This window comes from Microcaecilia unicolor, chromosome 5, assembly GCF_901765095.1.
Source record: "Microcaecilia unicolor chromosome 5, aMicUni1.1, whole genome shotgun sequence".
Lineage (NCBI taxonomy): Eukaryota > Metazoa > Chordata > Amphibia > Gymnophiona > Siphonopidae > Microcaecilia > Microcaecilia unicolor.
This window is the reverse complement of record NC_044035.1, coordinates 129,958,024-129,983,975: the sequence shown is the minus strand read 5'-3', so window position 1 is coordinate 129,983,975 and position 25,952 is coordinate 129,958,024. Positions and strand designations below refer to the sequence as shown.

Below are 25,952 nucleotides of genomic sequence, written 5' to 3'. Positions count from 1 at the left end.
TATCATTCCTACCCATGCCAGCTCTACTAAAAACATGGCTGCCAGAATCTCCCACAGCAGTCTCATAAACTGTCACTGGATGCCCCAATAGCCATTTTAAGATTAGAGCCAACATGAATAGGAACACTGCAAATCACTCTTGCCCACGCCGGTTCCAATCTCAAAACGGCTGCTGGGACCTCCAATAGTAGTCTCACAAGACTGCCATAGGAGGTCCCATCTGCCATTTTGTCAATAGAGCTAGCATGAGTAGAAGTGAGTTAGGATTGCTTCTGCTCCTTGTAGATCACCAACAATATAGTAGGCTTAGGGGGGGTGCCTAGATGTGGTTCCGGAAGAGGGTGGCTAATTGTGTAGAGGGCAGTACATGGAGAGGGAAGGGGGTGGGGTTCTTCAGTATATGACAAATAGTTTAGGGTTCCACTAAAGAAAAATGCTTGGGAATCACTGGTCGAAAATGTCAACAGGGTCAAAACAAGCACATAAACATGTATGAACCAGAACATATGCATTTTTCAGCCATTTAAAAAACATTCATGTGTATTTTTCCTGATGCTGTTACAGAGCCCAGTATTCCTTGTCAGTTTCACTTTTAATGGGACAAAATGGATGACCTTCTCTAATTCAAACAGTGGAGTACTACTCAGTATCAGCACTTTTCTGAAAACTAGGCATCCCAGGTAGTAGGTATAAAACCCGTCAATCTGTTTAGACATAATGCATTTTCCTTCAGAAATGGGGAATAAAGATATATTTATAGGCCTGTCCTTGTCCAATCCAAAACATGCCTGCTTTGTAATATTGTGATTTAAACTTGTATGCAATATATACATCAAAATGCCTGTTTATGGATGTCTAAACATGAATAGCACTTCTAAAATATTATAAAGGCCTTAATGATTAAAATGCTGCATCAATGTTGTATATGGACTGACTTAGAGAAAACCCAGTTTTCAATTTTAAATAAAAGACAGATCAAAATGACAGAAACATTCATTCATATCAAGACTAGGAGTCTAGATCTTATTTTTTTTGTTCGCCAAAATATTGTGACTGAATGTTCCAATACTTTCTGAAATGATTTTCTTAACAGTAGAAGAATTACATTAGGCTTTGTCATATTGATAATATTAATGTCTCTCTATTCAAACATGCTGAAAACTTAATAGAACAGTTAACATGTAACAGTCACACATCATTTTCTGAGTACAGGATAACATCTGTAATAAGAGGTGAAGATCTTCCACCATTCCAGATGTGCATTCTAATATTCAGTCAAGCATGTCCATTGATTATTAGTACATTACTGATCTACTGTTCTTCTGTGTGTGCAACTAACATTCTTTTACGAGAGGTGTTGTCTAGATATTGAACTCTTTCTTCAACAGGAATCTTGCAGTGTGTTTCCAATGCAGAAATGCAGAAAAAATGCTTATATCTGGAAATCTCTGAAGCAGAATTACATTTTCTTGAACCCAATCTTTGTTTTATTGAATCAAACAACAATCACTTTTTGTACCCACTTGTATATTTCCTTTGGATATAACAGAAAATAAAATCTCTCCAATATGTTTTCTAGTCTCATGTTTTAGACTTACTGATTGATAGAATAGAACTTAGCATCAAGAACCATGACTATATTTAGGCATGACAATTTACACAAACAAACCCAAAATCCACTCTCCAGGATTTTCCTCCGTGAACACTGAAGAGAAATAATTGTTTAGCATGTTCGCTTTATCTTCATCACTCTCCACATAACCACTCATTATCTTTCAGTCTCGCAATTCCATTCCTATCTCTTCTCCTTTCTCCAATATATCTGAAAAAAGTCTTGTCACCTCTCTTTACATCTTTAGCCATTTTTTCTTCTGCTAGCGAAGAGATAGGAATGGAATTGCGAGACTGGAAGATAATGAGAATGGCTATGAGGAGAGTGATGAAGATAAAGAGAACATGCTAAACAATTATTTCTCTTTGGTGTTCATGGAGGAAAATCCTGGAGAAGGACCGCGGTTGGCTGCCGAGGAAATGTCTGGGAATGGAGTGGATACTGCGCCATTTATGGAAGAAAGAGTTTATAAACAGCTGGAAAATCTGAAGGTGAACAAAGCTATGGGGCCAGATGGGATACATCCCAGGATACTGAAGGAGCTCAGAGAGGTCCTGGCGGGACCTCTTATAGATTTATTTAATAGATCTTTAGAGATGGGAGAGGTTCCATGAGATTGGAGATGAGCAGATGTGGTCCCTCTTCACAAAAGTGGAGACAGGGAAGAAGTGGTAACTACAGACCGGTAAGTCTCACATCGGTGGTAGGAAAAATAATGGAGTCACTGTTGAAAGAAAGGATAGTTAACTTTCTAGAAACCGATGGGTTACAGGACCCGAGTCAACATGGCTTTACCAAAGGAAAATCCCGCCAAATGAATCTTATTGACTTTTTTGACTGGGTGACCAAAGAACTGGATGAGGGACGTGCGCTAGATGTAATCTACTTGGACTTCAGCAAAGCCTTTGATATGGTCCCCCACAGAAGGCTCATGAATAAGCTGAAAGGGTTGAACTTAGGACCGAAAGTGGTGAACTGGATAAGAAACTGGTTGACTGACAGGTGGCAGAGGGTGGTGGTAAATGGAATCCACTCAGAGGAAAGGAAGGTGAGCAGTGGTGTTCCTCAGGGGTCGGTGCTGGGGCCTATTCTGTTTAATACATTTGTTGGAGATATTGCTGAAGGGTTGGAAGGAAAGGTGTGCCTTTTTGTAGATGACATGAAAATAGCCCATAGAGTGGATACCCTGGAAGGAGTAGAAACGATGAGAAGGGATCTCCGAACATTAGAAGAATGGTCGAGGGTCTGGCAGTTAAAGTTTAATCAACTAATTAACTATAGGGATTATTTTAGAACAACCAGAGTCAGTATTAATACATAGCTGCTAAAGACTCCAGAACATATGAAAAAATCTTTTACTTTTATTCACAATAAATATCAATTATTCATACAAACCTACATACCCTGTAATGCCTCACTCAGACATTCACACGCTTATACCCTCCATCCATATACATAACAATTAGAAAGTATGTAGAAGGTGATGATTACTAATGTTGTTACAGCTTTGGTTCCTCCTGAGGAAGGAAACGAAATGCCGATCAGCATCGGGGAACCGGCGATTTGATGTTTTCAAACTTGGACACACGTTTCCAGCCTCCTCAATTTGTGGGTTTTGGATATTCCCAGTGACATTTGTCTTCCATAAGAAACATCATTGTGGTTGCAGGAATATTCCAATTCACTTATGTTTATGGTGCAACTGTTATAAAGCTGTTTCAGCTATACAAAGGACAATGGATACAGACTATACGCAGGTTTCTAAAGATTTATAGAACCAGCGTTCATGATGAGCTCATTGGTTAATCGATGAGTTTCAAATTGACATATGCACATTGTATTGATTTATGATGAGCTGTATCATCTTTGTAAGAGGCATCTATAGTTGTACACCATTGTTATGTATATGGATGGAGGGTATAAGCGTGTGAATGTCTGAGTGAGGCATTACAGGGTATGTAGGTTTGTATGAATAATTGATATTTATTGTGAATAAAAGTAAAAGATTTTTTCATATGTTCTAGAGTCTTTAGCAGCTATGAGTTAAAGTTTAATGCCAAGAAGTGTAGAGTGATGCACTTGGGGTGCGGAAACCCAAAGAGAGATACTGGATAGGAGGGGAGAGATTAGTAAGCTCAACTCAGGAGAGAGACCTTGGGGTGTTGGTGTTGGAGGATCTGAAGGTGAAGAAACAATGCGACAAGGCAATGGCTGTGGCCAGAAGGATGCTAGGCTGCATAGAGAGGGGCATAACCAGCAGAAGAAAGGAGGTGTTGATGCCCCTCTACAAGTCGTTGGTGAGGCCCCACTTGGAGTATTGTGTTCAGTTTTGAAGGCCCTATCTTTGCTACAGATGTAAAAAGACTGGAAGCGGTGCAAAGAAAAGCTACAAAAATGGTATGGGATTTGCGTTGCAAACCATACGAGGAGAGACTTGCTGACCTGAACATGTATACCTTGGAGGAAAGGAGAAACAGGGGTGATATGATACAGACATTCAAATATTTGAAAGGTATTAATCCACAAATTAACCTTTTCCTGAGACGGGAAGGCGGTAGAACTAGAGGACATGAATTTAGGCTGAAGGGGGGCAGACTCAGGACTAATGTCAGGAAGTATTTTTTCATGGAGAGGGTAGTGAATATGTGGAATGCCATCCCGCGAGAGGTGGTGGAGATGAAAATGGTAATGGAATTCAAACATACATGGGATAAACACAAAGGAATTCTGTTTAGAAGGAATGGTTCCGTGGAATCTTAGCGGAGATTGGGTGATGACGCTGCTAATTGGAACAAAACGGGAGCTGGGCAGACTTCTACGGTCTACGCCCTGATCATGACTGAATAGATACGGATGGGCTGGCGTATAAATTTTAAGGGGCTTCGATGTTAGCTTCAGAACTTAGTACAAGAACAGTACTGGGCAGACTTCTACAGTCTGTGCCCTGAGAAAGGCAAGGACAAATCAAACTTGGGTATACATATAAAGTATCACATACCATGTAAAATGAGTTTATCTTGTTCGGCAGACTGGATGGACCATACAGGTCTTTATCTGCTGTCATTTACTATGTTACTATGTAAAACCTTGGTGGAAATCCTCATATCTAAATTAGGTGCAGATCCCTGTTATTCTATAACAATGCACTTAAAATGTGGGAACACACCTGATCCAGCTATGACATTCCCACTGCCATGCTCCCTTTTTGGACCCATGTGTAAAATTTACCCATAGGTCTCGCACCCACGTGCGTAAATTTATATTAAAAACAATTAGCACTAATAATTGTTTGTAACAAAAGCCAATTATTGGTGCTAATTGGATTGCTATTCAATTAAATTGCATTTGCCCAACTTTGTGCGTGTAATTTTTAATGACTTTTATAGAATTTGGGGGTTAATCTCTAACCATGTTTACTTTTGAAAGAATCAACTAAATCTACTGCATTGTATGCAGATATGACATGTAAGTCATACAGGATGGTTTCATACATGCAACATGTAGGTTTGTTTAATAAAGGGACTTTTATCACCAGAAACCAACTACTTTATCTGTCCCTGGGCTATTTGATGTTTGGAAAAAGGAATTCACTTCACACCATCTGTCCCTATCCCGAAGGCATAGACCATGTTGGTCCTAAAATCATATTCAATTTTATTGAAAACACACAGCACAGATTACAGTCATAGAAAGTAAATAACACAATTCCATCAGCCTTGCAAACGACTTTCGGTGCCTTTACCCATAGAAAAAAACAAAATTAAAATTTTAAAAATGAAATGGGTTTTACGAAAATTTTAATTCATATGTTGAAGTAGAATATTGCTTTATTCTAATTGCACAACTGTACTAAGCTCAACGGTTTGTACGAGTTGTAAGAGTGTTATTATGAGACTGGTGGACTGAAAGGTTTGGAACCATTTCAACTCTAAAAACTTTTCAACTGCAGGTCAATAAATAGGTTTTTTTAGTATGTTTTCTTTAAAAAAAGTTACAAATAAGCAAAGAAAGATGTTTAGTAGTTCTTTATATTTTCAGTTAGGTTGTGGAAATAACCATTTACTGTGTAAAAACTCAATTTCAGCAGACTGAAATGTAGCTACCAATGCTGAAATCATTGTGTTTCACTTTTACATAAGAGATATTTCACCTTTCATGGATAATTTATGTAAACAAAACCACTCTGAAAAAGAATATTACTTTAAACCATTGATAGAGTCTACCTTGTGATAGTATTGGCCCTTTTCACAAATAATATGGTCCTGGTATATATTATTTATATTTAGATAGAGGGTTTTTTTCTTGAAAACTGAAAAATTAGCTATTCAGATTACTGACAATTATTATCAGTGAACAGACATCCAAAATGTATCCATATATCAGTGGCATCAAATATTTGAATTAGCCCCTGTGTGAACCCAGCCTTTGCTATAGCAAAAAAGGCTAGCTGTAGGACCAAAATAAAATGTAAATTGATAACTGAATCAAAGCTCTTGGCATAAGCCTGAATCTTCTTTCCCTTAAAAAAATATTTTGTTAAAAAACAGTATGTTATGAGGGCGATAGACTATTTGGTTTCCTCTATGTAAATGCTCTTAAATTAATGCATATAAATATTTTTCCACTTTGTTTCTTTCATGTTTTGCAAAGCATCAAACCCACAAATTCTTTAAAAAGTCACTTGCTAAATGTCAAATCTCTCAGTGTTTCATTTTTTAAAACAAACTGTGCCTCGCGTTCTGATTTTGCCATGGGGCTCAAGGGTAAGAAAGCTGTGTTTTCACTTGCGCTGTCCTCTGCATCTGCATTCACTAGTTCATAGTCCTGTGACTGTCTCCTTGCATCAGTCAAAATTCGGATCTGCTCCTGCACAGTTTCTAGCAAAATTTTGACTTCCTGTTGCTCTGCTGGGAGGCAGTTGTTGGCTGGAGTGCTTACATGGGCAAGTTCAGCAGAATAGGAGGAGCTCTTGCATTGCTTGATGCCTGCCATATCAGAAATGTTTTGCATTTGCATGCAGGCATCATCCAAACCCACAGAGGGAATGATTGGAACTGAGTTGGCCCTAGCAGATGAGTAACCAGCCATGTCTTTCTGATTCAAGTTATTAAAATAAGGTTTTGTCTCTCTTGAAGGCAGTTGCATATTTATTGAAGTGTTCTGTGGATCTTTTCCATCACTGGCTGATTGCCTAAAAATAGAAAAGAAAAACATAAACACAAGTTTATATATATTTATTTATTTAAGATATTTATTCCTCATATTATCCCAAGTTATACTCCAGTTCAATGTGGCTAACAATAGAGATTAAGTGGGCAATAATAAGTGTACAACAATCATCTTATAATACAGTCAATATTTGGAGTATAGACAAATAAGAAAAGATACAGCATGTTCTATTCCAATAAGTAAGGACATAAGGGTCGATATTCAGACCACAGGAGTTAGACTGGCTATCTCCCACGTTCGGCGCTGAGCCGGGTCACTTGTGGTGACCGACATTGAATATCCAGTTTATTTTTGGCTGGTTTAAAGATAACTGGCTACATCGATATTCAGATGTAGCTAGTTATCTTTAAACCAGCCATAGATATCCCATGTTTTAATGCGCCCAAAAATGGCCGCTAAACTGGCTTTTAAAATCAGTGGATAGCCAGTTATATTGACTGATATAACCAGCTATTTGCTAGCCACTAACCGGGGATATTCAGTGGGGGGTAGCCACTTATACCTCACTGAATATCACTGGATAGCCGGTTAAGCGCTATTTAACCAGTTAGGAGCTGTTCTGGCCAGTTAAATAGTGCTGAATATCTCAAGGATAGTTCATAAGTGGTATGCAATATAACATGCAATTTAATTAATCCTGAAATTCATAAACCATTGATTAAGAAATTGTGAAAAGAAATGTTTTTTTACATCTTATAAAACGGCGTGTAATTATGTTGATGTCTAGTAGATTTTGGAGAGAGTTCCTTAGTGCCCTGATAATTGAAGTCTGCTGAAAGAACTGATTTGTATACAACATTTTACAATTTGGAAAGCAGAGTCTTAGGTATACTGAAAGAGCCATGTCTAATAATTAAAGGCTTACTAGACAGGATTAAATCAAAATCTAATTCACATTGGAGCAGTTTGAATAATTGAATCAAATCAGCACAGACTACAGACCTACTCTAAACCTGAACTATTTGCATATTTTTTGGATTAATTAAGGGGAAGGGATTTTGCTCATGCCTTTTTCAGTAGTAGCTCAAGACAAGTTACATTCAGGTACAGAGGGCTTATAGCACTGCGTAAGTCTAGTAGTGCTATAGAAATGTTTAATAGTAGTAGTAGTACATTCTAAGTTTGTACATGAGGCACTGGAAGGTTGAATGATTTGAACCTGACTTCCCTGGATCTCAGCCTACTGTGTTAACCATTAGGGTACTCCACCAGTTCTTTAGGCCATCTGTGGCTTAGCTATGAACTCCATATTTGATCAGCCTAGATCTTTTTATGACTATCCACACATGTATAATTCTGTTTATAACATCAGCCACTGGGACTACCTGACCTTCTTGCACATGCTCTCCTTGCACTTACCACACACAATGGAATCTTAAGACAAATAATCACAAATACATAACATTCCAGTGGTTTCAGCTTCCTTAATGTTGACAAGCATAACTCAGCACCTAGACCAACCAATGAGTATACAGTGCATCTCCAGAACCTAGGCAGCTACATCACAACATCCTGGTAAGACAAGTTACAATTGAGGCCATCATGGCCCTCAGCAATCTTCCAGGGAAGCTATTTCATCACTCAGGCTCTTGCTATGTCCAATGTTGTTTGACTGGGATTAGCTGCACTTGATGAGGGCAGCCCAACTGCAACAGAACAGGGCCCAGATGATAATAGAGTGCCACTGCGTACTTCCTGAAGTCATGGTATGTATAACAGGGATAGGCAACCATGATCCTCAAGGACTACAGCCCAGTCAGGTTTCAGTCAGGTTTCAAGATTTCTACAATGAATATGTATGAGATTGATTTCTATGTACAGCTTACATTGTATGCAAATAGAGGTCATGCATATTCATTGTGGAAATCTTGAAAACCCAACTGGTTGTGGCCTACAAGTGCCTGCCCCTGCACTAGGGATATATACAGGCCAACAATTTTTGATTATTTTCCAGTTTCTTTGTATTTTGTCCTTATTTTGGGCCATTTTTCAGTTTGTTTTACTTATTTGTTTTAATACACTTTAGTACTTTTTATTCAGAGCAAATTATCTTTTTTGTGTTTGTTGTTAACATTCATTAACATTCACACATACACACACATTTTATTTGATTATTTACACAGTATATTTTATATTAAATTACCCTTTTCCATGGGAAAGTCAAGGTAGTATACAACAAAATGATAAGAAATAGCCCCCCAAAAAAACAAAAAAGAGAGGAGACAAACTATACAGTATCTATATAGATGAAAATATGACATGAGTGAAATATTTAAGTTAGTTTCTCAAATTAGTGGCTTGGAGACCTACAGGGTAGCACTTTACTACCAAATACATTTTATAACACATAGGTCAGTATTTTGAAACATGAACAGCTGCAACCTAAATAGCATTCAATCAAAATGCCACCCACTCAGTCAAATGTAAACTCTGACATTCTCATCTCAGAACCAGTCTCTAAATGACAACATGAGTGACATAGAAACATTTTGTTAAAAAACTCTCATTAAGCAAAGGACTTTGTGCTGATTAATTACCAGTTCGCAATGCTGGAATTTTAGGAGGTCAATAAAAACAATTACAAAGGCTAGTTTTGGGAACCATTTACTAACCAGTTTATAATCGAACGAGAATAACGCCCAAGTTCCGACCTAAATCGGGAGATGGGCGTTCTTCTCACAAAAACAAATAAAGCGGTATAATCGAAAGCCGAACTTTGGACGCTTTCAACTGCACTCCGTCGCGGATGCGGACAAAGTTGACGGGGGCGTATCGAAGGCGTGTCGAAGGCGGAACTGGGGCGTGGTTATCGGGCGAACAGAGATGGGCGCCCTTCGCCGATAATGGAACAGTTTTGAGCTAGAATTTAGGACACTTTTCCTGGACCCTGTTTTTTGACGAATAAGGCCCCCAAAAGTGCCCTAAATGACCAGATGACCCCCAGAGGGAGTCGGGGATGACCTCCCCTGACTCCCCCAGTGGTCACTAACCCCCTCCCACCACAACAAATGATGTTTCACAACTTTTTACTTTCACCCTCAAATGTCATACCCTCCTCCCAAGCAGCAGTATGCAGGTCCCTGGAGCAGTTGTTAGGGGGTGCAGTGGACGTCAGGCAGGTGGACCCAGGCCCATCCCCCCCCTACCTGTTACAATTGTGCTGCTTAATGCTACTAGTCGTCCAACCCCCCCAAACCCACTGTACCCACATGTAGGTGCCCCCCTTCACCTCTTAGGGCTATAGTAATGATGTAGACTTGTGGGCAGTGGGTTTTGAGGGGGATTTGGGGGGCTCAACACCCAAGGGAAGGGTGCTATGCACCTGGGAGCTCTTTTACCTTTTATTTGGTTTTTGTAAAAGTGCCCCCTAGGGTGCCCGGTTGGTGTCCTGGCATGTGAGGGGGACCAGTGCACTATGAATCCTGGCCCCTCCCACGAACAAATGCCTTGGATTTATTCGTTTTTGAGCTGGGCGATTTCATATTCCATTATCGCTGAAAAGCAAAAACGCCCAGCTCACACCTTGACGAATAAAACATGGGCGTCTTTTTCTTTTAAAAAATACGATCCGCCCCGCCCCTTCACGGACCCGTTCTCGGAGATAAACGCCCATGGAGATAGGCGTTTCTGTTCCATTATGCCCCTCTAAATCACCTAAACTCTGGGTTTAATGCAGGATTTTGCAGAATACTAAGCCCAAATTTAATGTGACATCCTTTGGGGTCATTCACTCTGGAGTCTTTTTACTAAGCCACAGTAAAAAGTGGCCAGTGGTAATGTGGGTGCATGTTTTTGCTGCACGCTGGGCCATTTTTTATTGCAGCTGGGGGAAAGGATTTTTTCAATGGGGGCAGTAAATGTCCTTGTGCTAGAAATAAAGGTATCACGTGGCTATTTACTGCCTGAGCCCATACTGCCACCCATTGACCTAATGGTAAGGGCTCATATGCTACACGCAGTACTCATGCAGCATGCACCAATGTGGCTGCACTGCCAATTACAATTAGGAATGTCCCCTGCAGTTGAAAATAGAAAAAATATTTTCTACCACGGGAAACAGTGCACGCCAACTTCAACATTCCCGCCGGCTGGGCATACTACCTGGGTGGTAGTGTCAATTTGGCACATGCTACATATGTGTTAGCCCTACCACTACTTTGTAAAAAGGCCCTTCTATTTGTTATTGCAGGTCATGCATTAATGTAACCATTAATGCATAGTATTAATAGATAGTATCTGTAGAACGTTAACGGGCTGGCTAACATTTCCACACCCATTTTCCGCCCTCTTAAATTGCTTTGAATATTGACCTCCAAAATTATAATTCCCCGAAGCACATATTTCTGGAAACATGTTTGAAATGGAATAGGAACCCTGAACTAGAGTTTGTGATGATTGTGAAGATCTCATAAAGATAAGTTTGTTTATATAGTCATAAAAATATTTTTTAAGCATTTGAACTAAATATTGATAGAAATCAAATTAATATCTTGACCTATAAGAAATAAGATGTTTTTTTTAGATGAAGTATTGTGGTTTGAAAGTTTGAGGCTTATAAATTGGTCTTATTAGAGATTAGAGATTGATGCTTAATGGCTATATAAATTCTGATCTCCTTATTTGGATTTGAAATTGTCTTTATAAAATAACCATAACATATGAACTTAGGTGCCTTTACTGTCAACATTTTTGTAATAACATTATTCTGCCATAACAGTAATATTATAAAAGGCCACTTAAGCTGTGCAGATACATAGGTGCATCTATGCCTATCACACTTTTATAAAATTGCCTTCCTGAAAACTGCCAAACAAATTTAGATCTCTCCAAAGAAAAAATGGCAAGTGCCAAGGGCCCACATGTTTAGCATGTACACTTTTCAATATGTATTTCCTATAGCTCTCGAGGCAGAATTTTGCCCTGGTAAATCACCTTTTAGCCACTGCTTCTCACAGACATTTGTTTCTTCTGCCCATTCTCCATGCATGATCCTTCAGTTGGCAAGAGTTGGTGAAAGGACTTCTTACTTGCTGCTTCCTCATCTGCTACTTGTCATATGCAATAAGGGCATCCAATGCCCCATTTGTGGGAGTTTGTCTAATCTTGCCCTGCTTATGAATATATTCTATGACCTCCTCCATGCATTCTCTGCCCACAGATATATCTCCATGTAAACTGTATAAAAGTAAAACACTAAAAAAGCAATTATATAAACTGCTGCCTAATTCGTAGAATACCTAGCACTTAACTGTAATTGGCATTGTGGTAGCATGGATTTAGCAGCTGACTGCAGGGCCTGACAAAATATGGCACACACAGGTTGCAGTTAAAAGCCAAAGCACTTTATTTTTTTTACACAAATGAAATAATCAGTCCTGTTTCCTCTATTTATTTCTAATAGAGTCTCTTCAAGCACAGACCCAATTTCAGTAGCCTGTCCCTGACTGGCTACACACTTCAAAATAACCAAAAAAACGAGGATCAACACACCATATACCGAAATGCACAAAACACTTGTAAATACCTATTATGATGGTGAGTTAAAGGAATTACAGGTGTCAGAATTATTAATTATCAAAAATTAAGGAGGAAAAGACTTCATCAAGACCTTCTCAACAATATTGAGGCTCAAAGCCACATATCAATGTGATCGGTCAAAAAAGTCATCATAGGTCTAAAAACCTCCTGACAATAATGGTGTGGTAGGAAAAAAATTTTTAACCTCTTTAATTCAAATTGAAAACTTCTTTCAACAACCAAATAAAGACCAATAAACTTAGTACTTAGCTTTTAGGCTGCACAGCAAAATGGCTTCACTGCCCTTCTCATGGGATTATTGAAAATCCAATTGTTTCCATGGGCGTCTTCAATGCAACGTCTGGATAATTAATTTCTATGTGCAAAGGTCCCAACGGGGACCCATTTCGCAAAGGCTTCTTCCGCAGACCTTGCCGATCCCATGTGCAACTGCTGCTGTGCTCACGGCTTGTGCACCATTTCCTTTGCTACAAAATATTTGTATTTCTGTAGTGCCAATGTTTACCCAGCGGTAATCATGCAGTATCGCACAACACCCAGTTACCGCTAGGTTAGCGTGGGAGCCCATACCTCCACCTCAATGGGTGGTAGTAAGTGCTCTCCCCCCCCAAAAAAAATGGCCATGTGGCCATTTGCTGTGGTAAAAGGGGACCTTGGCGCGCATCAAAAACATGAACTGATGTCAGCGCAGGCCCCCTTTTGCCATAGCTTAGTAAAAGGACCCATGTGTTGGTATGTATGGAGTCAGTAAACCAGACAGATAAGATGGAATTACTATATAATGAGCCTTGTGAATCAAAGGATTTTGAAACAAATTTGATGTAGAATGGGGGGAAACGCTCACTTTACAGAAGCGGGTAAATTGCTCATACCTCCTGGATGCAATCGGCAGCCTAGTGGCCTCATTTATATTATCTGCAACCATCTAATCTCCATTTTGCATATACCACTATAAAACACATTACAATAATTTAACTGAGTAATAATACAAGAATGTATTAAGACATGCAAAGCAGAACTGGAAAAAAGGATTCCGCACAAAATAGATCACATGCAATGTATAAAAACTCCATTGAACAACATTGGAGATTTGAGGGGCCCTTTTACAGAGGGGCGGTAAGCCCAATGTGAGCTTACCGCTTGTTCTTTCAGGACTGCCACTGGCCCAATGTGGCTGCCGGTGGTAGTCTTGCCCTGAGCATGCATCATTTCTGGGGGAAAGAAAACCCCTAGAAATGGCTTATGCGGCATCGCCGTGTGCTGTCTGGTTACCGATGGTTAAGCATGGGAGCCCTTATTGCCATATCAGTGGATGGCAGTAAGGACTCCCCATCGCATGGCCATGCGGTAAGAGTTCTTTTACTGCATGGCCATGTGTGCTGGGGGCTTTTTTTATCTGCTGCGGTAAAAAGGGCCTTACGGAGGGCCCTTTTCCCCACAGCTTGGTAAAAGGGCCCTTGAGAATGGAAGGATAGATTTTTACTAAATACCACTCCTAATATTCTAACTGTTGCTTGAAAAATAAGCAGATTACCAGCCATAAACAATGGGAATTGTAACCCAGGAGAACTAGTCCTTGCAAACAAAACTCCTCTCATCTTTAGTAAGTTTAACATTAAGTTATGCCTATTGAGCCAACCCACACATTTATCCAATTTTTTGAGACAGATTCTGAATATCCTGCAAACTAGTGTTATCTAGGGGATGCAATAACTGAATATCATCAGCATACATATCTCTCTATATAAAACGCACCTCCAACGTTCTAATGAAGCCTCTGTTAGCCAACATTCTAAGTGAAGGGGGTGAGATCGCATTGTGTCTGCCCCGCCCACGCGTCAAACGTGATGACGTCGAGGACGGAGCAATGACACTCAACCAATCGCATCGCTCGGCAGCGAAGCGTCAGGGAAGGAGGCAGCGCTCTCGACGTCTAGCCTTCCCTTCGCTGTGTCCCGCCTTCTTCTGACGTCAAGGATGATGTCAAAAGAAGGCGGAACACAGCGAAGGGAAACCTAGACGTCGGGAGCACCGCCTCCTTCCCTGACGCTTCGCTGCCGGAACCGCCACGGAGGTAAATTTAAAAACAAGAAAAAAAAAAACACACATGTTGGGGGGAGAGAAGAGGGTGGCCACTAAAGTACAACAATGGGAGCAGGAGGGCAGGGGAGAAACGACAGCATGGATGCGAAGGGGGGGGGAGAAGAGGGCGGGCCAGGCTGGGACATGGCAGAGAGAGGAGCATGGATGCGAGGGGGGGTCATGGAAGGGAGAGAGGGGACTTGCTCGAAAAGGATGAATGCAGGCGGCAGGGGACAGAGGAGCATGGATGGCCATGGATTGGGAGGGGAGGGCTCAGGGAGAGAGGGGAATTGCTGGAAAGGGATGAATGGAGGGGGTAGGGGACAGAGGAGCATGGATGGGCATGGATTGGGAGGGCAGGGCTCAGGGAGAGAGGGGAATTGCTGGAAAGGGATAAATGGAGGGGACAGATGGGCATGGATGGATATGGATTGCAGGGCAGGCCTCAAGGAGAGAGGGGAATTGCTGGATAGGGATGAATGTAGGGGCCAGGTGACAAAGGAGCATGGATGGGCATGGATTGGAAGGGCAGGACTCAGGAAGAGGGGAATTGCTGGAAAGGGATAAATGGAGGGCACAGATGGGCATGGATGCATATGGATTGCAGGGCAGGCCTCAGGCAGAGAGGGGAATTGCTGGATAGGGATGAATGGAAGGGCCAGGTGACAGAGGAGCATGGATTGGAAGGGCAGGACTCAGGAAGAGGGGAATTGCTGGATAGGGATGAATGGAGGGCACAGATGGGCATGGATGCATATGGATTGCAGGGCAGGCCTCAGGCAGAGAAGTGAATTGCTGGATAGGGATGAATGGAGGGGCCAGGTGACAGAGGAGCATGGATTGGAAGGGCAGGACTCAGGGAGAGGGGAATTGCTGGATACGGATGAATGGAGGGGACAGATGGGCATGGATGGATATGGATTGCAGGGCAGGCCTCAGGGACAGATGGGAATTGCTGGATAGGGATGAATGGAGGGGGCAGGTGACAGAGGAACATGGATGGGCATGGATTGGGAGGGCAGGGCTCAGGGAGAGAGGGGAATTGCTGGAAAAGGATGAATGGAGGGGGCAGGGCACAGATGGGCATGGATTGGGAGGGCAGGGCTCACACTCTCTCTCTCATATATAATGTCTTTCTGACTCTCACTCTCACACACTCTATCTCACACTGTATCACATTCACTCTCTATGTGCCACACACTCACTCACACACTCGCTTGGTCTCATACACTCACTCTCACAGAGAATCTGTGTCTCACACACACTCTCTCTCTCGCCCACACATACACACTCTCTCACACTGTGTCTCACATACACACTTGCACACACTCTCATTCTCACACACACACTCTGTCACAAACACACTCACACCCACACTCACTCTCTCTCTCACACACTCACACTTTCACTCTGACTCTCAAACAGTCACTCTCACATACACTCTCCCAAACATACACACTCCGAGGAAAACCTTGCTAGCGCCCGTTTCATTTGTGTCAGAAACGGGCCTTTTTTACTAGTATATAATAAAGTCTACAGATTGGATCAGGTAAATTAAGGGTGCCATAAAGATGTTAAAGAGCATAGGAGCCAACAAAGCCTCAAGGCACCCCACAAGGTAAAGAAAATTAACAAGATTAAGGATCATTCCATAACAATACATTCATACAACCTGCGAGGTATGATGCAAACCAAGCAAAAACTGTGCCTGGAATTCTGATATCCCTCCAGCAACCGAGCAACAATGCATGGTTGATAGTATCAAAAACTGCTGTCAAATCTACTGAAATAATTGCAACTACTGAATTTTGTGCAAAATGTTATGGATGTTTTTGGACCTTCTAACACAGTCATGTTAAAATAAATTTTTATCCCATGTTAGAAATTTATGATGGAAATCAACTATGCAAATGTTAATTTATAGATTAATATACATTAAACAGATTTTACATAACGGTGTGCTGCCCCCCATTATATGTCTGAAAATTATTAAGCTGTGTATATAGACCAGGCCCTGCATTTCTGAAGTCCTCTGTGATTAGCCTTTGTTAACACCTGTGTTCTGTACTCAGTGGGGCCAATATTCAAATTATGAGATTTAGCCTGGCTAACTACTGTGGTCCACAGTATTGCAACAAAATGATCACTGCTGAGCTGTTTCTGGTGACTGGCATTGAATATCTGGTTTATTTTTGGCCAGTTTGAACTGAACCAGTCAAGTCAATATTCGGCACTGGCCAGTAAAGGTCAAACCGGCCAAAGATATACCAGATATGCACGTGGCCAAACATGGCCACCAAACTCATGCTGAAAATTGGCAGATAGCCAGTTATATCAATTGATATAACCAGCTAACCACTAGCTGCTAACCACAAATTTTCAGCAGGTCATGGTCGGCCATTTCCCACTGAAAATGTATGGCTAGGTGGCTAAGTACCATTTAACTGGCCAAGTGGCATTCCTAGCTGGTTAAATGATTTTGAATATTGGGAGGACTGTCTTTTAGAGCTTTGTAACAGCTTGCCTCTAGGCATACTGGGAGGAGCGGAATTCCCCCTTTCTCCACTTGCTTTCTGTGAGAGAATTGAGATACAATTGAAAGCTGTACCTAGGTCATAGATCCAATGTGTAGAGGACATGAACTCTCCATGCTGAGATAGTAAACTGCTTTTTGTTTTCTTCCTCTCAGGATAGAAAGGTATAGAGATTTTTGACCTGTGTGGCTGCTTATGGATACTACACTGTGGCTGCTATGCAGTTACTTGTTGACTGCTGATTTCAGTATCTAAATTACTGACAGTTCCTCCTCTCTGAAGAGAGGCTAATCACAGACACAGACTCAATCTGTATGTTCAGGATCCCTAATCCATCTCAATGCAACTGAATTGCTGTGTTTTTTTTTTTTTTAATTTTGTCATCAGTTGTATTAAGTAAAGAATTGGGATTAAGGATTAAGAGCTTGTTTTGGCTGTTAACTAGCAGCCCCAGGTTTAACACTTTGGATGTACAGGGCTATCATAAAGCTTTGTACAGGCCAGAATAAATGTTCTCTAAGGTACCTTAATGAACCAAATGCATGCTAAGAAGGGCATGTCCCTAATTTTCATGTTTTAGTAGTTATTGTCACTTACCCTTGGCAAGAAACATTCTGATCTGCTGGCCTCGACTCTTGAAGTTGCTGATAAGCTGGACCCATAATCCCACTGAGTCGACCACGTGGCAAAGGGGGAGTCTTCCGGAAGGCATTCCTGTATAACATTCCACTTCTTTGTCCTGAACTGCAGCACGAGGAGAGATTTGTGGAGCAAAAAGATAGTAAAATCACTCAGAGCTCATATCACCTTGTAAAACAGGAAAGAGATACAGTTCTGAAATATAGCATTTTGTTGTTGCTGCTGCTACTGTTTAAATTGTTTACTCAATTATTTGTACTAATTGATAATAATTCACCAATGTGTCTTGAATTCAAGTATATATTTCACTTTCATGGTTGTCCTAGGTAATATCCAGTATGGCTAACACCAATATTTAAAAATCTAAAATTCAATAATATATGTAGAGATAGTTCCAGGATAATCTTTAGATATTGGATATGTCAATTCTGTTACAACTATAAACCCTAAGAAAAAACAAAGTATAAAATATAAAAAAGCAACATTTAACACGTCAGGAATCTATTAAGGATGTCTGCAGGCAAGCAAACAAAATGATTTACTTAGGTTTCATTTTTTTTCAAAATTGAACTGTTAAATCCTTCTGTATTAAGATATGAAATAGATATTAGAGATTTTGGAACTCTTTAATGAAACCGCTCTAGCGATTTCCAGTGCGGCCGTCTTTGAATGGGCTTTGTCAGCATTGCTGTGCGGGAATCTCTAGCACAGTTTACTGAAAGAGGCACTTTACTTTTAATCCCTTTGGTTTTGGGTAAAACTGTGATATTCCCTTTAAAAGGGTAACGAGTCATGCTTTCTGTGGGTACAACCAAAGCGGTTTATATATAATATATGCAGGTACTGTCTCTGTCCCTAGTGGACTCACAATCTAAGTTTTATGTACTTGGGGCAATGGAGGGTTAAGTGACTTGTCCAGGGTCACAAGAACTGCAATGGGAATTGAACCCAGTTCCCCAGGATCTCCACCCACTGCACTAACCACTAGACTACTCCACTAAACAGGGACAGTAGCCAGAAGCAGGGGTCCTTAATCCAGTACTCAGGACACACCCAGCCAGTAAGGTTTTCAGGATACCCACAATGAATATGCAAGAAAGAGATTTGCATACAATGGAGGCAGTGCAAATCTATCTTGTGCATATTTGTTGTGCTTGATTAATTTTTCACTGAATCACACTAAGATGTTCAATGTGTACCAGGTGTATATTGTGTTTTGCTTCTGTTTTTGTGTGTTTGTTTGTTTTTATGTTTCACACCTTCTAATTGTCAGATAAGTCTTTTTTTAAGTGATATGAGAAGTATGAAATGTATCTTAATTATTTAAAGAGATTTATAACCCAGAAGTCTAGTCAATGACTATTTAATACAATAAAGGGAAATACATTCATAAAAACCTAAAAACATCACAATTGTATAAACAAGTAATAAATTAACCCAAGACTGCCACACCCCTTCAGCTCTGGCCACCACCAACCTTGGTTACATCATTGACCGTCCACCATTACAAGGTAAAATAATGATAATGTTGGTGGTTGATCTGTTCTCTAAGGCAGCCTGTTGAATGCCCTTTATCCAGTTATCTACTGCCAAAATAAAAAGAAGAAGCACCCATAGCCTTCCCAACTTCATCATTTCTGATGCCAGACCACAGTTTCTTTCCTGCTTCTGGATAGCCAACTTCTCACTGTTGAACATTCAGGCCTGTACCTCTATGACTTATTATCCCACACAATATGGGTAAACAAGGTACATCAGTTGTAGCAATTTCTACAATGTTTCTCAATTGCTACCAGTAACTACCTTAAAAAATACTCAAAAGTGAATCTCAACTCTTCTGTCTTGCTGCCTGAAGTGGTATCCAAAAATAAATTGTTATTTTTAATTATTTCATATAGTTTTTAAACTTCAATTCCAGCTGAGAACTGATCCATATTGTGTACATAAAATATCCATAGAAACTATAGACAAACATAACATAGTAAAATACCAAACATCCCTTCCATCTTTTATAACAAGCATCTCAAAACAATCACACCACATTCCAGCCCTAGTATTAATTATAAATAATTTAATACAGTTTATAAATTCAATAGATGCCTTAAATGTGGCTTTTAGAAAACAGGATGTCCACAAAAGTAGAGGATTTATATTTATTATGTGCCAGAATTGTATCCAGCAACCAAGAATTTGAGAACAACACGGCATTTTCCACGATTTGTACCACTGACATCTGGACCCTATTCCATGTCCACCCAAGTTTACTTCCTTAGATTCAAGCTAGAACTACCTCAATCCTTTGGAATATATCCTATGCTTCACAATCCACTGATGGATCATTCATCTAGACCTAATTTTATAGATTTTCCAGATGCCCCTTCTCTCAGTTCAGCTCCAAGACCAAAGCTATTCTACATTTCAGAAGGATGACAAACAATTGCAGTATCTTAAACATTGGGAAGGCTGTGTAACTAAAAACATTTATTGAAACCTGAAGAGAACATTTATAGGCCAGACTGTATAAGAACTTTCTTTAGGCAATACATCATGAAAACTTGTTCTAGGTACATGGAAGTCATCCTGGGAGGGGTGTTGTGCTAGCTAAAGGGACCTTCAAATTGTTGACAACAGGGAGACGAAGGGTCAGAGTCCTGGCAGTACAGATAATCAGCAAGAGGAAAACAAACAGTGTGAAGAGGACCATAAGAGATCAAGAAGGAAGATATTGGGAATTCTGAAAAATAGCCAAAGCCTGTTTAAAAGGGGTCACTGGGAACTAGGAAGTTTTCTCCAATAATAATCCACACGCACTGTTCAGTAATACATCAACACAACCACTTATGAATTCTCTATCCTGAAACCTCACCACACTCATACCTCTACTCACAAAAAAAAAAATGTATACCATATGTTTTCTGTTATGATATATTGCCCCTTAGCTCCTCGTTGTTTCCTTCCAATGTTTCAACGTTCTTTTCCATTGATATATTCCTTAACGATCCTTTGATTTTGTCTCGTATAACTATTCACAATGTAATCCATAACCGAATTGTAACAAAATGTATTTCCATCATTCATAATGTATTGTAAGCCACACTGAGCCCGCAAAAAGGTGGGGAAATGTGGGATACAAATGCAATAAAATAAATAAATAACAGAGTTTTATTTCAAGTTCCAATTGGAGCTCTTGCTTCATCTGTCAGCTTCAGCTCCAGTTTCAGTACCTACTTTGAGTTAGTTGCAGGTCTAGTTTCAATTTTGCTCCTCTCTGAGTTCAAGCTTCAAGTCCAAATCTGTATTTTGATTTAAGTCATGGTTTTAGCTTCAGTTGTGGTTTGTTTTAGAAATTCTAATTACAGCTTTCGCATCAAATCCATCTTTAGCTTCAAATCTCTAATTCCACCACTATCATAGACGGATTCCATTCTCTGTGACAGTTCATGTGCTGTTCTACAGAGGAGCTTCAACAGTCAGCTTAAACCATCCCCAAGTATGAACTTTACCAGAAGACTTCTCAAGCAAATCTTCTTCATTGTAGTACTCAGAATAAACAAAAAAAAAAATCCAATTTACAGGTCAGTTGCTTAGACAGAATTGCTGCCTTCCGTACAGAGTCTGCATCTAGCCATTCTAGAGGCAAGGAGTTGACCAGAACTTCAGCCTAGCTGAGGGGGAAAACTGTGGCTCTCAAAAGAAATAAGGGGTAGAAACTCAGGGTAAATAAAAGGGGAATGATTTGGGGAGGTGGTGACATATCTTGATGGAATTACAGTAAATTAAGAACAGCTGCTGATCACAAAGCATGAAAAGAAGACTGGACTCTTTCACACAGCCCACAGGTACAAAAAGGGAGGGCTGGCCCTAACTCAGAGCTAATAGCCAATAGGAAAGGCTCACAAGGAGTCAATCACAGGATATTACAAACTAAGGGAAAAGCTGTTCTAATACAAAGTGCTATCTATTATAGAGACAATGCAATTGAATACAAATAATACTCATATTAAATATACATCACAATATACCTGTCTCCATGAATATGGAGACAGAACAGTTCAACTTTAACATATATGTAACAACATGGCTAGGGGATCTAATAATATCCCATGATATAATTATTTATTCAAATATTATTTGGATCCAGCTCACACTTTTTTATTGATAGCTCAAAGCAAGTTCCAGTCAGGTGGAAGTAGTTATTTCCCTGTCCCCAGAGATCTTATATAAGAACATAAGAATAGCCTTACTGGGTCAGACAATAGTTTCCAAGAGGGGCAATCCAGATCACAAGTACCTGGCAGAAACTCAAATAGTAGCAACATTTCATGCTACCAATCCCAGGATAAGCAGTGGATTCCCCGTATTATCACAATTGCAGACTATGGACTTTTCCTCCAGGAACTTATCAAAATCTTTTGTAAACCCAGGTATTCTAACAGCTGTTACCCTATCCTCCAGCAACAAGCTCCAGAGTTTAACTATTCATTGAGTGAAAAATATGTCCTCCTATCTGTTTTAAAAGTATTCTATGTAACTTCAATGAATGTCCCCTAATCTTTGTACTTTTTGAAAAAGTAAAAAATTAATTCATTTCTATTGTTCTAAACCACTCAGGATTTTGTAGACCTCAATCATATCTTCATTCATTCTTCTCTTTTCCAAACTGAAGAGTCCTAACCTCTTTAACCATTCCTCATATGAGGTCACTCTTCTCTGAACCTTTTTTAATTCCACTATATTACCTTGAACACAATACGCAAGGTAAGGTCACACCATAGAGCAATAAAAAGGCATTATAGTATTCTTGGTCTTATTTACCATCGCTTTCCTAATAATTCCTAGCATCCTGATTGATTTTTTGGCCACCGCTGCACACTAGGCAGAAGATTTCAGTGTATTGTCAACAATGACACCTAGATCTTTTTCTTGGGTGCTGACTCTCAAGGTAGACCCTAGTATCAGGTAACTATGAGTTGGATTATTTTTCCCAATGTGTGTCACTCTGCATTTGTCCACATTAAATTTCTTCTGCTATTTGAATGCCCAGTCTTCCAATCTCCTAAGGTCTCCCTGCAATTTTCACAATCTGCATGTGTTTTAACTACTTTGAATAGTTTTTTTTATCATCTGCAAATTTAATCACCTCACTTGTTGATCCAATTTACTGATCGTTTATAGATATGTTAAACATTATCGGTCTCACTACAGATATCTGTTGCACTCCACTATGCACCCTCTTCCATTGAGAAAAATGGCCATTTAATCCTACTCTCTGCAAAGACTTACACCAACTGAAACCTAGTGTAAATTGTGGTTCACAAGTTGGGCACAGATTTTCCTAATTCTTTAACACTGCACACATGTAGGGAGAATACCTGTGACGAACCCATGCCCTTCCCATGGCCATGCCCCCTTCTGGGTTGTATGCCATGGGATTTAGGCACACAGTGTTATAGAATAGCGTGCAGCAAGCTGTGCATGCGAATCCAAATTGGTGCCAATGAACATCAATAATTACTCTTATACATGAACATATATACTTGGAGCATCTGTTCTTATGTGTTTATTTTCCGGCTACTTAGAAGTGTTTTGATGGTATAGAAAATTGGTGTTGATTGTTTTTTGCAGGTACTGTACTTTTTTTAATTGAATCAAATGTATACTTTTGTTCAGCTGAAGAGTCATCAGTGCAGGTACAGAAACAGAGTCAAGGATACTAGGGATTCTGAGTTTTTTTTTTTCTAGTGTTTATCCATTAAAAACCATTTTAGGAGCTATTTTACTAAAGTATGGTAAAATTTTGGCTTAATGTGTTTTAATATCAAACTTTCCCAAAGTGCTAAACCCAGATTAAAGTGACACCTATGTTTTTTTTTTTTAATGTTAATACAGATCATGTGTTAATGCTGTCATTATGTGTGACACATACATACAGTTAATGTGGGAACAATTATTGTCTCCTATTTAGGAGATGCTAGGTGTTCCTATGTTAACTTTGCATTATCCAAATTGGTGCGTAGTAATCATAACATGCTAGCTGGATAACACGGGAACACACACTCTTCACTCATGCTATGTACCCTCCAAATTGTTTTTTTTTTAAATAGATAATGTGCTTGTTAAAGCAAACAAATAGGCAAAACACCACAAAATGTTTTCATGCATTTTATGGTAGCCTGTTTTTGTCCACTAAATGGGCATTAGGGATTAACACCCTTTAGGAAAATAACCCTTTAATGGGTGTTTTATCAGAAGTCATATATACGCTGTATACATGTTTGAATTAGGAGATCTATACATATTTTAAATCCTGCGTGGTTCCTGCCATGCCTGATATAAAATACTGCAATACTATTATTATTACTACTAATCATTTCTACAGCAGTTCTAGATGTATAGAGCACTGTACACAAATGCATAAGAGACAAACCCTGCTCGACTGAGCGTGCAATCTATTCAAGACACACAGGACAAATAACAGGTTAGAGAGTTTCATTTATTATGGGAATAATTAAAATAACATGGGTATTCAACAGCCAAATAAGAGGTTATAATTTTAAAGCAAAACAAGTGGGATTTTAGCCTGGATTTGAATAGGGCCAGAGATGGAGAATGTACTGACTCAGGAAGTCTATTCCAGGCATACGGCACAACAAGGTGGAAGGAAGAGTCTGGAGTCGGTGGCGTAAGAGAAGGGCACAAAGAAGAGTGACTCAACTGATAAGTTCTGCAGAGGAGGAGAAGGAGAGATAGAAAAAGAGAGATATTGAGAAGCTGCAAAATGAATGCAATTGTAAGTCAGTAAAAGCAGTTTGAAGTATATGCAGAAATAGGGAGCTAATGTGACCTGAGAATAGGCGTAAAGAAAGGCGGGAGAGACGAGATATGATAGAGACAGTTAAATACCTATGCAGCATAAATGCACAGAAGGCGAGTGTCAATTGAAAGGAAGCTCTGGAATGAGAGGGCATAGGATAAAGGTGAAAGGGAATAGACTGAGAAGTAATCTGAGGAAATACTTCTTCACAGAAAGGGTGGTGAATTTGTGGAACGGCCTCCCGGAGGAAGTGGTGGAGACGAAAACAGTATCAGAATTCAAGAGAGCTTGGGACATAGGATCTCTAAGGGAGTGACAGGGAGAATAGATGGCATGGATGGGCAGTCTGGATAGCCTATATGGTCTTTATCTGCCTACAGTTTTCTCTGTTTCTGTGTTTCTAAGTGAGTGCGGTGCATTATTGAGAGAGATGGTTCAGTGGGTGAATCTTTTGTCTTCCTACTTAAGTATGTAGATATACACATATGCTTATTATTGAAAATTATACTTGAAATGATTTTAGGTTATTCAGGTGAAACAGCAACCAGGCACCACTGATGGCATTTTTCAATTTGCCATAATCTACACCAGTAAGATATGAAGCTGGAATTTGTAAAATATATGGAATACGTTGGTACTGTGAGATTTAAATAAATATATGGGGAATTCTTAAAATCTTGAATCAGTTGAATTGATTCAGTCAATTGTATTCTCTGAAAAATCTATTTTTCCTGCAGACACCAGGAGCACCAATGCAAGCTAGCACTGGGAGCTATTCAAACTGCATTGATCTCCGCATTGCAGAATTAATCCTCATGGCTGCCTGAAGATGAATATCTACCATGTTTGCAAGGCTGCGCCTGAGCCCAAATGAACAGCTGTACTCTGCTCTGTCCATTGTATAATTTCAAGATTTTCTCTAAAACAAAGATTTTCACATAAAAGTTAGATGTCACAGTAACATTCTATGCTAATCTCTCTCTCTCTCTCTCTCTCTCTCTCCATGTCTATGACAATGACAAATGTACTTTAAAAGGTAACAATGTTCCTCTTTTCCCCCTGGCATTTCCACCTAGCTTGGAGAAATAGCACCTGTAAGCATTTTTTAAAACAATTTTATGAATGTTCTAATTTTGTTTATCAAAACCACAACAAGATATATAAAAACACAGCTCTGTGGAAAAACATTTGGACTTTGATACTGCTTGTGATATGACCTTTATGTCTGGAGTGCTTTAGGAATGAGCATATTGTATCTCAACAGATCTGTGTATTTATATATCTTGTGGTAGATTCATTAACTCTTTATAGGTTTTTCTATGAGGACCCCAGATGAAGGCTATCATGCCGAAAAACGGCCCATGTTTTTACTGTATGTTTTATTGATGAATAAACATTTTAGAAAATTAAATTGAATTTCCTTGGAATTTGTTATCTTCTTTGGACTTGTGGTTTTGGTGGCTTAAATTCCTTTTTTGCTTGTACTTGCAGCTTTTTGTGAAAT

General features: G+C 39.7%; 1 protein-coding gene across 3 annotated transcripts in view; it reads right to left on the bottom strand.

Moving 5' to 3' along the window:
- Positions 1 to 5,640: 5,640 nt before the first annotated feature.
- The window catches only part of NRG3 (neuregulin 3), a 1,503,806-nt gene continuing 1,483,494 nt past the window's right edge, over positions 5,641 to 25,952 (bottom strand). For 2 of the 3 annotated variants that reach the window (XM_030203279.1, XM_030203281.1), the window contains exons 8-9: positions 17,593 to 17,760; positions 5,641 to 6,803 (exon numbers count right to left, since the gene is read on the bottom strand). In XM_030203279.1, the coding sequence (XP_030059139.1) occupies positions 6,290 to 6,803; positions 17,593 to 17,760 (682 nt within the window). In that variant the 3' untranslated portion in view covers positions 5,641 to 6,289. Of the gene's footprint in view, positions 6,804 to 17,592; positions 17,767 to 25,952 lie in introns of all 3 variants that reach the window. The other variant, XM_030203280.1, reaches the window with a different exon arrangement.